The sequence below is a fragment of the Hermetia illucens genome, chromosome 4 (assembly GCF_905115235.1).
Source record: "Hermetia illucens chromosome 4, iHerIll2.2.curated.20191125, whole genome shotgun sequence".
NCBI lineage: Eukaryota > Metazoa > Arthropoda > Insecta > Diptera > Stratiomyidae > Hermetia > Hermetia illucens.
Genome location: NC_051852.1, coordinates 167,244,922 through 167,259,599, shown reverse-complemented (window position 1 = coordinate 167,259,599; position 14,678 = coordinate 167,244,922). Strand labels below are relative to the sequence as shown.

General features: G+C 44.0%; 1 protein-coding gene across 2 annotated transcripts in view; it reads left to right on the top strand.

Moving 5' to 3' along the window:
• The window catches only part of LOC119654686 (1-phosphatidylinositol 4,5-bisphosphate phosphodiesterase gamma-1), a 36,826-nt gene extending 23,562 nt beyond the window's left edge, over nt 1-13,264 (top strand). The window contains exons 7-13 of one of the 2 annotated variants that reach the window (XM_038060196.1): nt 9,808-10,463; nt 10,518-10,775; nt 10,830-10,944; nt 11,005-11,376; nt 11,437-12,499; nt 12,558-12,694; nt 12,756-13,264. In XM_038060196.1, coding sequence (XP_037916124.1) covers nt 9,808-10,463; nt 10,518-10,775; nt 10,830-10,944; nt 11,005-11,376; nt 11,437-12,499; nt 12,558-12,694; nt 12,756-12,902 — 2,748 coding nt within the window. In that variant the 3' untranslated portion in view covers nt 12,903-13,264. Of the gene's footprint in view, nt 1-9,807; nt 10,776-10,829; nt 10,945-11,004; nt 11,377-11,436; nt 12,500-12,557; nt 12,695-12,755 lie in introns of both variants that reach the window. The other variant, XM_038060194.1, reaches the window with a different exon arrangement.
• Nucleotides 13,265-14,678: the final 1,414 nt, after the last annotated feature.

Here is a 14,678-nt window from a genome sequence, read left to right as displayed (position 1 = left end):
GGCGGAAGAGTTGGTACTGGTTTCGGTGGCGGCGGAGATGACTCCTTGATCAATTCAATTCATTTATTTAAGTAGTGACTTACAACTAGACAATGGTTACTTAATGCTAGCTTAAATAATGGCTAATTGATCTTAACTCTATCAAACGGGTGACTATTACATTGTTTGGCCAACTCGACCTTCTCTGTAATTTATTTTACTTAGTATATAATTTTTTACATACATGGATCTTGACAATTTGTTGTACAATCTTGACTTTTCAATACTGCGCCTGCACTAAAGACGCGAGAAGGTTGAAATTTACTTACTTAACCTAACTTATTTTAACTTAATCTAGCTTAATCTAATATATACAATAAGCACTTACAAATGACTGTGCTTAGCCTCTATCCACTCCTACCAGGCAGGGAGTTTCAAACAGGGGGCGCATTTTCGGTCTGTGGGATGAACTCACGATTTGGCAGGGCCTTAAGAATGTGGCCAATGGGGAGGTTTTACCCTGTTGGTAGAGATGCCGAATTAATGGGTTGGGGTGGTCCTCCGTTCTTTCGAAGAACCTTTCCATTATTGTGAGAACGTGTTCTCGAAGTGGTTTGACTTTGGCTCGCCTGTACACTTAGGCGTTTTTGCCGATCTTTTTGGTTTTCCAGTTGTAAGACAAGCCTGTGCAATGTCTAAGGATTCGGCGTTCGAATGACTCGCATTTTGCCATGGCTTGGTTGGAGCATGAGATCCAAGTTGGTGCTCCGTAACAGATAACGGGTCTAATCAGGGTCTTATACAGTGTCAGTTTGGTTTTGTTGCTGAGACCTATTGTCTTGTGAAGAGGAGAGTAGATGCCACTGACTGCACCGCGTGCCTTGCTGATAGCGAGCTGGAGGTGGGGTTTGAACTTGAGGAGGGTTACTCCCAAGTATTTGATTGAACTAGATCTGCTCAATGTGGTGTTCCCGATTCTCATTTTCAAGCGTTTATCTTTCCTGTGGATGCTTCTAGAACCTAATTATCTAGATTTTCTCCTAAAAGTGCAGATTTGCGTTTTTCCCTCGTTTATCTTGATTCCCCAACTACGGTAGCACCTGCAGAGGACTACAATGTAGTTCTCAACCGCTTTGGCTGCCCTGTTGGGGTGGAGGTTTGAAGCGAAGATAAGCGTATCATCGCGAATTGGATGAGGTCAACGCCATCATCGGGGAGCGGAATGTCAGCCGTGAAGATGTTGTAGAATGTTGGCCCTGAAATGGATCCTTGCGGTACACCCGACGATACCGGCAAGAGATCGGAGAATTCATTCCCCACGCTGACATAAAAGTGCCTATCTGGGGGACTGGGAATTCATTATCAATTAATTTGCATATAAGTGCGTTTACCCACACGGAGTCGAAGGCCTTTTCTAAATCTAACGCACATGCTACTGTGGGTTTGTTGTTGACGTTAAGTCTTGAGGCGACAGTGTCGTGTAGGTAGCTGAGTGCGTGTTGGGTTCCGTGTTTAGAGCGGAATCCGAACTGGTGGTCAGGGATAATTTTGTTGAGATTACAGTGCTGGACTAGCCCAATTGTATATGCTTTCTCAAACAGTTTGCCAAGGTTGGATAATAGAGAAATGGGCCTGAAATTGCTTGGCTCGCTGGAGGTGCCTTTTTTCCGGATCGCAATAATTTCCACGTGGATGGAAAGTAGCCATTATTAATGCAGTTGTTGAAAACTGCTAATAAAAATTTCAATGAGGCTCTGGAGAGGTTTTTTATTACAAAATTAGGGATTTCATCAGGCCCGGCTGACCTTTTACCGTTAAGGTTTTTGGTTAAGTCCGTGAGTTGAGGTAAGCTCAGAAAATGTTGCGATTCCGACGGCTTGGCTGAGGTGTTGGTTGTGGTGAATTTAGTTAGCTTCTGGGAGTTCTCAGAGACGAAGGCCTTGATTGTTGAATCAACAATCGACCATATAGCCGGGTTATTTTGAGGCGGAGGGGAATTGAGCTGAGTCTCAAAAGATTCCGCGAGAACTGGCGCTTTCCTAGCGTCACTGCAGATGTGCTCCCCGTTCTTGGAAAGAGCGATATTGCGGGATTTATGTTTGCCGGTTAGCCTATTGATATGCTGAAACATATCTGGCCCGGGCTTAATATCTGCTAGTTTCCTTGTTAATTCTTTGTTGCGGAGAATCGCCACTCTTTGCCGAATTATTGTACTCAGACAATTAACCCGGGAAAGCAATGCTTTATACTCAGCATTGGCTTTATTTCCGTGTTTGTGGAAAATCCGTTTGAGTTTCCTACGCCATATTTGCCTGACTTTCATATGGAGCATGATATCGTGAGGGACTGAGTTACTGACTTTGATAAGCCTTGTGTTTCTGCGTGTAGCAGTATTAATGGCATCTGTGGCCAAGGCGATGGCCTCGTCGATCTCTATGTCTGATAGATTGCGGTCAGTTGCAAGTTTTTTCAAGTTCAGCCTTGGTACAAGGTCTGACTTGAATTTGTCCCAGTCCGTGTGGGCGAAGGACCTTACGGTGGTCATCACTCGCTTACGCAGTTGGGAGGACAAGGAAAGTTTAAGTTGTACTGGTCAGACATGCCTGGTAGAGTATTGCAAGATATCACTTGAAAGTTCAGAGAAGGAGAAAGTAGTCAATGATTGATTGACTACTGGGTCTTGTCGGAGAATCTGGCAAGACCAAATCGACATAGGCTGGCGAGTAAGGGTCTTGGATCCATTTAAGCAGGCTTTCCCCATTTCTGTTGACTGCCGTATCGCCCCAGGAGGTGTGCCTCGAGTTGAAGTCGTGTATTTTAACTGGAGATTGCCCAAGAACTTAAGATCTTGTCCCGGTTGCTCATTTCGAGAATTACATTTGATGTAGACGGAAACTACCAAAATCCGTCTATCATCAGTAGTTCCTACTATTGCCGCCGCGGCGGAAGAGGTCAGCAGGTTTTCTATAACGACTTCCTCAAATTGATAGTCTTTTCTGACTAAAAGGGCAGTGCCAGTGTTGTTGTCATTCCGGATAATATTATACCCGGTGAATTGCATGTTATGCCTGCTGTTTAGTTTAGTTTCTGAAACGTCTGCTTTCAGACTGTCAATCAACACTTGGGCAGTGGCACGTTGGGCGTGTGAGATCAGGGACGCGGAGTTAAACGTAATGATATTTAACTCCATAAGTTCATAATGAGTTTTATAGCGGCGAATTGTCGCTGCTCATTAGTTGAGGCCGACGCGAGAGATTGCACCAATTCGCGGAAGGCGTTTGGTGCGGGGATAGGAGCAGGTTGTGCTGCCATTCTTGGTTGAGTGTTTCTCGCAGCTTGAGCGTACGATACGCTGGGATTGGCCAAGCTTTGTGACAGTTGTGTCACTGCGTGCTTGGCTCGGGAGCTCTCATTGGCTCGTCTTTGCTTGGCAGCTTCCTTCCTGGCATCTATTTCTTTGTAGGCCGGGTACCCGCGATAGCTCGCTGGGTGGCCAACTTGGCCGCAGTTGCAGCAAAGAGGCCCTTCGGTTGCTTGTCTTCCGCATTCTCCGCGAGGATGGGATTTTGCGCACCTAACACACCTGTTCACTATTGTACAATTTTGGGCGATGTGCCCAAAATTTTGGCAATTAAAACACTGCATTTCCTCAAAGCTTTTAACCTTTTCCAAGGTTATCTTTTGATGAAGGATGTATTTCACCTTCATCACCTCGCTGAGCTCTTGAGCTCGAAAGTCGCGATGAATAATCCCGATTGGGATTTCATCGGGAGGGCCGGATTTTCGCTGTGCAGAAACTTGTCCCTGTGCGTAATAAGATTCGCAACTGTCTTCAGTTGGAATTCTGGATGGTCGGTTTTCAGTTCTTCCAGGATGTCCACGGGGTCCGTTTCCCTGTGGAGTCCGCGGATAACTACAGACTGGGTCCGTAGGGAGGGAGGCGTCCGAGTAGTGGCGTTAAGCCCTTGCTCTTTCAAGAGTGCGAAGATCTTCCCGTGATCTTCCGCCGTCTTCGTAAATATGAGGGTCCTGTCAGCCCTCGTATTTTTAAGGGACGCTTTTAGCCCCTTATTCTTTAGCATTTTCAAGAACGAGGGTACGTTCAAACCGTACCCAATTATAGCGGGGATTTTTGCTTTCTTTGACTTAGTGGGTTGGGGAGCTTGGGAGGGGGTAGCCTGTTTAGGAGCTTTTACAGTTTTTGCACTGACCTTAACTTTAGTCTGCTTCCTCCTCCGGACGAAGTTGAATGGGTCGCCTCCGGACGCAGTGCCTGTCTCTTGCAGTGCTGCCAGCTGCTGTTGGAGCTGAATTATCAGCTGTTGTTGGCACTCCAGCTGATGTGCCATCGCTGCTTTTTCACATCGGAGCTCCTCCAGCTCTTTCCTTAATGATTGATCCATTTCTGGAGGGCCCGTAATCCCCTCCTCCTCCGAAGACAACTCCCCTGGCAGGATTACTTTAGATCTCTTGGCGGACATTACTGTCCCCAAGCCCGTTCTATATCGATGCCGAAATCCTGAGGAGTTTACTGAAAAAATAGAACAATTATTTGCAATTGTACTGTAGTACACAGTGTCTCAATAATATTGAGATGCACTGCAGCACTCTACTTCCTTTAGATCAATTAGTTAATTGATTAATTGCTCCACAGAGCACTCCGCTTACCGCTTTTGCACTTAACTTCACTTTCTGATTTTTATGATTCTCTAATCAACGCTCCGCTGCACGTGTGTCCACAACGAGATCTCGAAGTGAACTTGACTCCTTGATTTAAGTTTAAGTTTAAGTTTTTTATTTACCATAGTGTCTTACTTCTAATACATTATTAATTACTTTCTAGCTTAGATATTAAGCTTAACTAACTTAACTTTATTTCAATGGGTGGCTATTACAATTGTTTGGCCTACCCGACCTTCTGTGTAAATTATTACTTTACTTGTATTAATTTTAATACATATATCTTCACAATTATTTGTATTCAACTGAACTATTTAAAAGACTGCGCTTCCACTAAAAGCGCCAGAAGGCATCGCTTACTTACTTAAAATACTTAAAACTAACTAAGTCTAAACTTAATCTAACTTAATCTAACAATAAATACTTAACCTACTATTTACAATAGCACATTACATGTCTTGTGCTTAGCCTCGATGTACCCCTACCAGGCAGGGAGAATCATATAGGGAAAGGATGGCGGGTTTAAGAGCTTCGCTCACTATTTGGCAGGGCCTTAGGAAGTTGGCCAATGGGAAGTTGCTACCCTGTTGGTAGAGTTGCCGGATTAGTGGATTTGGATGGTTCTCCGTTCTTTCGAAGAACCGTTCCACCAAATTGAGAACGAATTCTCGAAGAGGTTGTATCTTGGCGCGCCGATATACCTCGGCGTTTTTTCCAACCTTCTTGGTTTTCCAATTATAGGAAAGACCAGTGCAGTACCTTAATATCCGGCGTTCGAATGCCTCACATTTGGACATGGTTCGGGTGGAGTAAGTGATCCACGTGGGCGCTCCATAGCAGATAATGGGTCTGATCAGGGTCTTGTAGAGAGTCAGTTTGGCCTTGGTGCTGAGTCCTACCTTCTTTCGAAGAAGAAAGTAGATCCTACTGAATGCACCGCGTGCCTTACCGATCGCGAGCTCAAGATGTGGCTTGAACTTAAGGAGTTCGTGAAGTTTAACTCCTAAGTACTTGATGGTCTGGGAATTGCTCACTATAGTGTTTCCGATCTTCATTTTCAAGCGTATAGCTTTTCTATGGATTCCTCTAGAACCTAGGTATCTAGCTTTCCTCCGGAAGGTGCAGAATTGCGTTTTGGCCTCATTAATCTTAATGCCCCATGCCAGGTAATATTTGCCAAGGTCTTTCAAATATCTCTCGACCGCTTTGGCTGCCCTGTTGGGGTGGAGGCTTGAAGCGAAGATGAGTGTATCATCGGCATATTGAATGAGTTCGGTGCCGGTCTCAGGAGTTGGGACGTCAGCCGTAAAGATATTATAAAAGGTGGGTCCAGAAATGGATCCTTGCGGTATTCCCGATGTTACCGACAAGAGATCGGAGAATTCATTCCCCACACTGACGTAGAAATACCTATCTTCGAAGAAGCTTAATGCAATTCTAATGATCGGAATTGGGAACTCAAGATCTATCAGTTTGTAGATTAGTTACCCATACGGAGTCAAAGGCCTTTTCTAAGCCTAATGCACATTCTACGGTCGGTTTATTATTGACGTTAAGTCTTGCTACGACGGTGTCGTGAAGATAGCTAAGTGCATGTTGAGTTCCGTGCTTGCTGCGGAACCCGAACTGATGGTTCGGTATAATCTCTTTGAGGTTGCAATATTGGACTAGCCCGATTGTCCATGCTCTCTCGAAGAGTTTGCCTAAATTGGATAATAATGAAACGGGTCTAAAGTTGTTAGGCTCAGTAGAGAAGCCTTTTTTCCGGATCGCAATTATTTTAGCTACTTTCCAGGTGGTGGGAAAATAGCCATTATTTATGCAGTTATTAAATACTGCCAGCAAAAATTTGATGGAGACTCGGGGAAGTTGCCTAATTACGTAATTAGGAATTTCGTCAGGTCCGGCTGATTTTTTACCGTTTAGCTAAAAAGGTAGTCGGCGATAGTTGTTTCAACCATCGACACTATTGCCGGGTTACTTTGAGGCGGAGGGGTATTGAGCTGAGACTCAAATGATTCCGCAAGGACTTGCGCCTTTCTGGCGTCTCCGCAGATTGGTTCCTTGTTCCTGGTAAGAACGAAATTACGGGACTTATTTTTCCCCGCTAGCCTATTTATATGTTGAAATATATCTGGCCCGGGTTTAATATCTGCGAGATTACGGGTTAATTATTTATTGCGGAATTGCGCCACCATTTCCCGGATAATTGTACTCAGGCAATTAATCCGGGAGAGCAATGCTTTGTATTCAGCATTAACTTTATTTCCATTTTTATGGAAGTTGCGCTTGACGTTCCTGCGCCAAATCTGTCTGACCTTCATATGTAGCATGATATCATGCGGGAGTTTGTTATATACAAACTCATCGACTTTGATAAGCCTGGTATTTCTGCGTGTAACAGTATTGATGGCGTCCGTGGCCAAAATGATTGCTTCGTCGATTTCTTTGTCCGACAGATTGCGATCTGTAGCGAGTTTCTTTAAGTTCAGCCTTGGTGCTAAATCTGACTTGAATTTGTCCCAATCAGTGTGGGCGAATGACCTGATGGTTATCTTAACTCGCTTCTGCAGTTGTGAAGTTGAGGCCATTTTGAGTTCAACTGCAAAATGGTCGGACATGCCTGGCAAGGTTTTGCAGGAAGTTACCTGAAAACTTTGCTTGGTTTCATCAGACAGCAGGAAAAAGTCAATGGTGGATTGACTAGCGGGTCTTGTCGGCGAATCCGGCGAGACCACCTCAAGGTTGGCTGGCGTGAAAGGGTCGTGGATCCAGTTATACAGGGTTTTCCCATTTAAATTTTCTGCCTTATCGCCCCAGGATTTGTGCCGTGAGTTAAAGTCGCCACCGAAGATTTTGATTTTAACTGGAGATCGCCCAAGACTTTTAAGTCATGGCCCAGTTTCTCACTTGGGGAATTGTATTTGAAATAAACGGAAACTACCAAAATCCGTTTATTATCAATAGCTTTAACTATTGCCGCTGCAGCGGAACAGACTAGTAAGCCCTCGATGACGACTTCTTCAAAACGGTAGTCTTTTTTGACTAGAAGGGCAGCGACCGTGTTGCTGTTATGCCGAATAGTGGTATATCCGGTGAAATTGACATTATGTCTGTGGTTTAGGTGGGTCTCCGAAACGCAAAATATGTCTGCCTTCAGAGTATCAACCAACGCTTGGGCAGTGGCACGTTGGGCGTGTGAGACCAGGGACGCGGAGTTAAATGTAACTATATTTAACTCCATAAGTTCATCAGTAGTTGGATTGCGGCAATCTGCCGCTGCTCATTCGTTTGGACGGAAGCGAGGCTATCGACCAAGTTCTTGAAGGCCAGTTTGTTGCCTTGTGGAGCTTGAGGTGCAGCTCTAGGAAGAGTATTCCTAGCTGCTTGGGCGTATGATACACCTGGCCGGGACAAGCTTTGTGACATCTGTGTCACCGTTTGCTTGGTCCTCGCCGTTTCTGCATTTTTTCGCGCCTTGCCAGCTTCCCTTCTGGCAACCATATCTTTGTATGTCGGGCATCCGCGGTAGTTGGCAGGATGTCCGGTCTGGCCGCAATTGCAGCAGTGCGGCGCCTCCGCCGATGGTGTGGGGCATTGCCCGCGGACGTGTTTTGTTGCGCACTTCACGCATCTGTGCACAATGGAACAATTAGGGGCAATGTGGCCGAAGTTCTGGCAGTTGTAGCACTGCACTTCTTCAATTGGCTTGACTTTCTCAAGCGAAATCTTCTGGTGAAGTATATACTTAATTTTTAGTACTTCACTGAGCTCTTGGGAGGGCTCGAAGGTGGCTATGAAAAGTCCCGATTGAGACCTCATCGGGAGTGCCGGGTTCTGGCTGTGCAGAAGCTTATCTGCACGCGTAATTAAATTGGCCACGGTTTTCAATTTTAATTGCGGGTAATCTTCATTGAGTTCCCGCAATATGTCTGCTGGATCTGTCTCCCTGTGGAGACCGCGAATAACCAGCGACTTGGTTCTTAGGGTCGGTGGGGTGCTGGTGATGGCGTGAAGCCCTTTCTCTCTTATGAGAGTGAAAATCGCAGCATGGTCGTCAACCGTCTCGGCGAAGATGAGGGTCTTGTCAGCCCTCGTGTTCTTCAGGGTTGCTTTCAACCCTTTTTCTTTAATCAGTTTTAAGAACTGTGGTACATTCAGCTTGTACCCAGTTATCGGAGGGATTTTATTTTTTTTGGGAGTAGCTGCTTGGGGAGAGGATTGTCGGGTGGTTGGTGGGGCACTTACAATGGTGGCACTAACCTTATTCCTATTTGATGTCTTCTTCTTCCGCACTACAAAGTTGAAGGGGTCTCCTTCCTCCTCCTCGATGATGCTGTCGTTGCTGCTGCTGCTGCTCTTGTCGCTGTTGTTTCCGTTGCTGCTGCTGCTGCTGCCGTTGCTCTTGATGGGCCGGCAGCTTCGCGGCCATGTTGGCTGCTTTCATTTCAGCCATCTCCTGCTGTAGTTCCTTGATGAGCGCCAACTGGCACTCCAACTGCTGGGCCATGTCGGCCTTCTCCTGTTCGAGCTCCGCAATCCTGATGAGCAGGCTCGAATCTGCGTCCATCTTGGTTGTAGCGCCCGTTGCTCCCTCTTCCTCGGACGAAATTTCGTCCGGCAGGATCAGCTTCGTCCTCTTGGCGGACATTCTGTCCCCAAGCCCGTCCTTTGTTGATGTCAGTTCACTGAAAAACAAATAAAAAGGTTGTCAAAAATTTTGAGATGCACTGTATAATGCTACCAGAACGGTACTCACTTTGGATTATTTTGGCTATCACTGTGTATTTCACTTTCCACTTTTAACTTTCAATTTTTCCCTCACTCAACTGGTGACTTGAATAAATCACCTTGCATTGTAATTTTAATCTCCGTCGCACGTCTGTTCGCTTCGAAGTTTCGGAGCGAACTGACTCCTTGATTAAATGTAGGAGTATTTATACTTCATTATCCGACACCAACAGCGCCAACTGGTGGTGGTTTGATACACCAAAAACGGAACTAACTCCACTTGATTGCCAAATCGACCATTTCATGTGCAACAACCTAATAGCACCTTCGATGCAGGAATGCTTGAGGGTTTGCAATTTGCTTTTGGCTGCACCCTAGCGAGCATAGATTCAACATAACATTTTTTTGTTCATGTAGTTTGTGGATTTTTTATTCTCGAAACAAAACGAGATATGGGACAGTAAGGCGGAGAAAATTTATATGGATATGAAGCAGCCCATGTCTCACTACTGGATAGCGTCGTCGCATAACACCTACCTAACGGGCGACCAATTTTCTAGTGAATCCTCCACAGAAGCCTATGTTCGCGCCTTACGAATGGGATGTCGTTGCATTGAATTGGATTGCTGGAATGGTCCGGATAATCTACCACTTATTTTTCACGGTCATACAATGACATCGAAGATTAAATTTAAAGACGTGATCAAGACAATAAAGGAGCACGCATTTGTAACATCAGATTATCCAGTGATCCTATCAATCGAACAAAACTGCAGTCTCGAACAACAAAGAAATATGGCTCAGGCACTTATTGATGTATTCGGGGACATGTTACTTGTACAAAAAGTAGATAAAAATGAAACATCTTTACCATCACCGCACAAACTACAGCGCCGGATCATTTTAAAGCATAAAAAACTACCCGAATACGAAGATGGGTGTCAAATACGGTCAGATGACAGTGAAAATGTTCAAAATATTTTAAAAGAGGACAAATTATACTTCAAGGATCCAGTCGATAAGACGTGGAATCTGTATAGATTTGTTTTAACACAGCAGGAATTGATATACAGGTACGATCTCATTATCTTCAAAGATTGCATTGGATTTAAGGTTTTCGCATATAGTTCTGAAACAGGTGATAATCGGGATGACGAGATCGATCAACCGTTTCCAAGAATCAAGGAGAATCTAGTGAACGATGAACTACATTTCGGTGAAAATTGGTTTCATGGAAAGTTAGAGGGTGGTCGTAAGGAAGCGGACACACTTCTGGAGGCATATAAGCATTTGGGTGATGGAACATTTCTGGTTCGCGAATCAATCACATTCGTTGGCGATTACAGCTTATCCTTCTGGCGGAAAGGCCGTGCAAATCACTGCAGGCAAGTAATAAATCAAGTCGTTCAGTACTCACATTAATACGTACCAATCAACAGGATAAAACTGCGACAAGAAAATGGAGCGACTAAATATTACCTTCTGGAAAATTTAGTATTCGATAGTTTGTACAGCCTAATTATGCATTACAGGCAGAATATGTTGCGTAGTTCGGTGAGCGCTAATTGTAAACTTCATATTTTCCGAACGAAATAAGTTTAATTTCTCCTACAGGAATTTTCAATCACATTGAAAGAGCCTGTGCCTCAGCCAAAGAAGCATGAAAGTCAGGAATGGTTTCATCCGAACACCACCCGAGAACAGGCAGAGTCCGTCCTTATACGTCTCGAAGTTGGTTCGTTTCTTGTAAGGCCCAGCGAACATAGCACTAATGCCTACGTTATTTCCTTCACGGCCAATCGGAAAATAAAACATTGTCGGATAATGGCAGAAGGACGACTTTATGTTGTTGGTCAGACCCAATTCGAGAGTTTAGTAAGTCTGGTCAACTACTACATGAGAAATCCGTTGTATCGCAATGTGAAACTGCAACATCCGGTTTCAAAGGAAGCATTACGGAGCAAATTAGCAATATATAATGCAATGGTCAGATATTGACATTCTTTTAAAACAGGTGATGTATGTGCTAATCCACTGTTTCTTTAGGGCGAGGAAAATGGTAATGAAGCGTCCAGTTATATGGATCCCAGCTGTTCGGAGGAGCGTGTTACTTGCAAAGCTTTGTACAATTATAAAGCGTCGCGACCGGACGAATTGTCTTTTCCAAAACACGCGATTATTACAAACGTTCTTCCGAAAACGAATAGCATGTGGTGGAGAGGAGATTACGGTGGACTAATTCAACGCTACTTTCCAACAAACTACGTTAAAGTCATTGAATCTAGCAATGACGACACTCTAAGTCATACAAGTGATGATAATATAAGCGAATGCTGTTCCAGGACAGATTCCATAGAAATCCATGGAGCAGTTGTGGACTTATTGGAAGTGAACGAAGGAGATATAATTTTAAAAATGCGTATTCAAACTCCGATGATGCCCAACAGTTTTGAGATTGGGTTCAACAATCAGCAGCTGGCGTATGAGTGGGGCCAATCTATACAGCAAGCAGCACAAATAGCTAGTCAGTTAGAGAATGAACGGCGAAAGAAGGAGCGCAATGCCCGTGTAGCGAAAGAAATGTCTGATTTGATCATTTACTTCCGCAGTGTACCGTTCAGAGAGTATGGCTGGGTATTCTATGAGATGTCCAGCTTTCCTGAAACCAAAGCTGAAAAACAATTCATCCAGCAGAATACACAGCTCTTTCTTACGTACCATAGAAATCAAATAAGTCGTGTATACCCAAAAGGTCAACGTTTGGACTCTTCGAATTTCAGTCCGGTTCCTTTTTGGAATGTAGGCTCCCAAATGATTGCCTTGAACTACCAAACAAATGATAAACCAATGCAACTGAATCAAGCAAAGTTTCGCGATAATGGTGGTTGTGGATATATTCTAAAACCGGATTTCATGCTGAATGAAAATTTCGATCCAAACGATCCAAACACGTTGGTCGGTGTAGAGGAGAAAATCATCACGATTCGAATAATAGGAGCACGACATTTATGCCGGGCAGGAAAAAATCTACCGAGTAATCCTATGGTGGTGATTGAATTAATCGGAGCAAGTTACGATACCGGTATCAAACATCGCACGAAAGTTTTAGGTGACATAATTTATTTTCCCTTACCCTTGATCTATTCACAACAACTGTTTGGTTTCAGATAACGCATTTAATCCTGTATGGAATGAAATATGTGATTTTTCAGTACGAAACCCTTACTTTGCCTTACTACGCTTCGAAGTACAAGATGAGGATATGTTTGCTGAACGGCATTTTGTTGCACAAGCTACATTCCCTGTAAGTATTTGTCTAGTCTATGACAAATTGAGCGCAGTTTTTCATCCTTTTATCTCTTTAGATCAATTGCTTGAGAACTGGATACCGCAGTGTACCGCTTAGGAATAAATTTAGCGAAGAGCTTGAATTAGCATCTCTCTTGGTTCATATAACTATAAAAACCAGAACTGAGCAAGCTGATGGGATGATTTCATCCTTGCGAATTTAAGTATAACTTTACACGTAGTTTATAAGGAAAAAAAATGTTTCTAAAGCGTATTTTTATGAACGAAGATATACGAAAGTAAATTATATTGTAAATGTCTATATATTTTTTGACGGTAAATCTTTTTGTATGTGAGTCATTAATATTCTTCCATTTGAAAAGTCGCCTTAAAAGTGTAAAAGTGAAAAGTGATGTTTGTATTTTGGATCTTCATTGTTAACTGCATTAAATTTATAAGCTTTGATCGATTTTTCGATGTGCAAAGAGGTATACAAGTGTTAGATATTCTTTACATTCTGTTGTTACTTACTTTAGTGTTGTTTATTGTAATGTCAATTTTTGCAATAAATTTCCAATAACTTCTCTGTTTCGTATTTCATTCATTCATTATTTTGACCAATGTCGGTTGATGCGAAGGAACTCCTTATAATGCAAGCATATATTATCACTAACGGAAACAAGTACCACCAACATGATGATCGGACTGAGTCAAAAGCCTCGGAGAAATACTAGGGCGTCCACCTCAGTCGACGCGGCAGGACGGGCCCCGGTCCTGTCGAGAAATGGGCAAGGTTTCTTGACGCATGGACGGCGCCAGGACGTAAGCAAGTTAGTCCGCACACAACGAACAAAATAAATACGTGTCTGCACGCTAAATGTTGGTACCCTAACTGGAAAGACGGAGGAACTCGCAAGAGCCCTTCGGAAAAGGTGCATTGACATCTGCGCTCTGCAAGAAACCCGATGGTCTGGTGCCAAAAGCTGCGACATTGAATGCGAATGCGGTAAAAATGGCTACAAACTTCTCTATTTTGGTAACCCACACACTCAATATAGTGTTGGCATTGCCATCTCAGAGGGTTTCCGTGATGCCATTAAAGAAGTCGAACGATTTGATGATCAGCTGATGAAGCTCACCATTATATCAGCTGATCGCACTATTCACTTCTTCACCGCGTATGCACCACAGACAGGTCGACCTGATGCCGAGAAAGATGCCTTCTGGCAACTTCTCGATGAAAAGATAGGTCACGTGCCTGCTGACGATTACATAATCATTGCCGGCGACCTTAATGGTCATGTGGGTGAAAAGGCAGACGGTAACAGGTGCCATGGGGGAAAGGGGTTCGGAGCGCGCAATGAAGCTGGCGAGCGTATAATCGATTTTGCGGACACCCATGACCTTGTACTTATGAATACATGGTTCATCAAACGATTGTCTCATCTTCCCACATTTTATAGTGGGAACAATAAAACGCAAATCGACTATATTCTCATAAGACGCCAACATTTTACCATTGTCACTGATTGCAAAGTCGTTTCCTATGAGACCATCGCACCTCAACATCGGCCGTTGATTGCCGTCCTGCGAATTAAGCCACCGATAAAACAGCGTGAGGAACGCACTGGCCCGCCGCGCATTAAATGGTGGCGATTTGGTGAGAAGAAAGAAGAAACGGTCTCACTCATACGATTGCCAACCATTACGAATGTGGAAGAATCATGGAACCAAATGAAAAACACGATCCATAAAGCGGCCTCTGCAATCCTCGGGGTCATCAAGCCGGGTAAGCGGTACATCAACCGAGATACTTGGCTTTGGAATGATGATGTTGAAATGAAGGTCCGTGAAAAGAAACGCCTCTACCACAAATTTCTCGACGATAAAACGCCTGCTAATTGGCAAATTTATAAGAATGCCAACCGGGAAGCAAAGAAAGCGGTCGCTGTCACCCGAGCGAACCATTTCAAAAATCTTTACGATAAACTGGACACTCG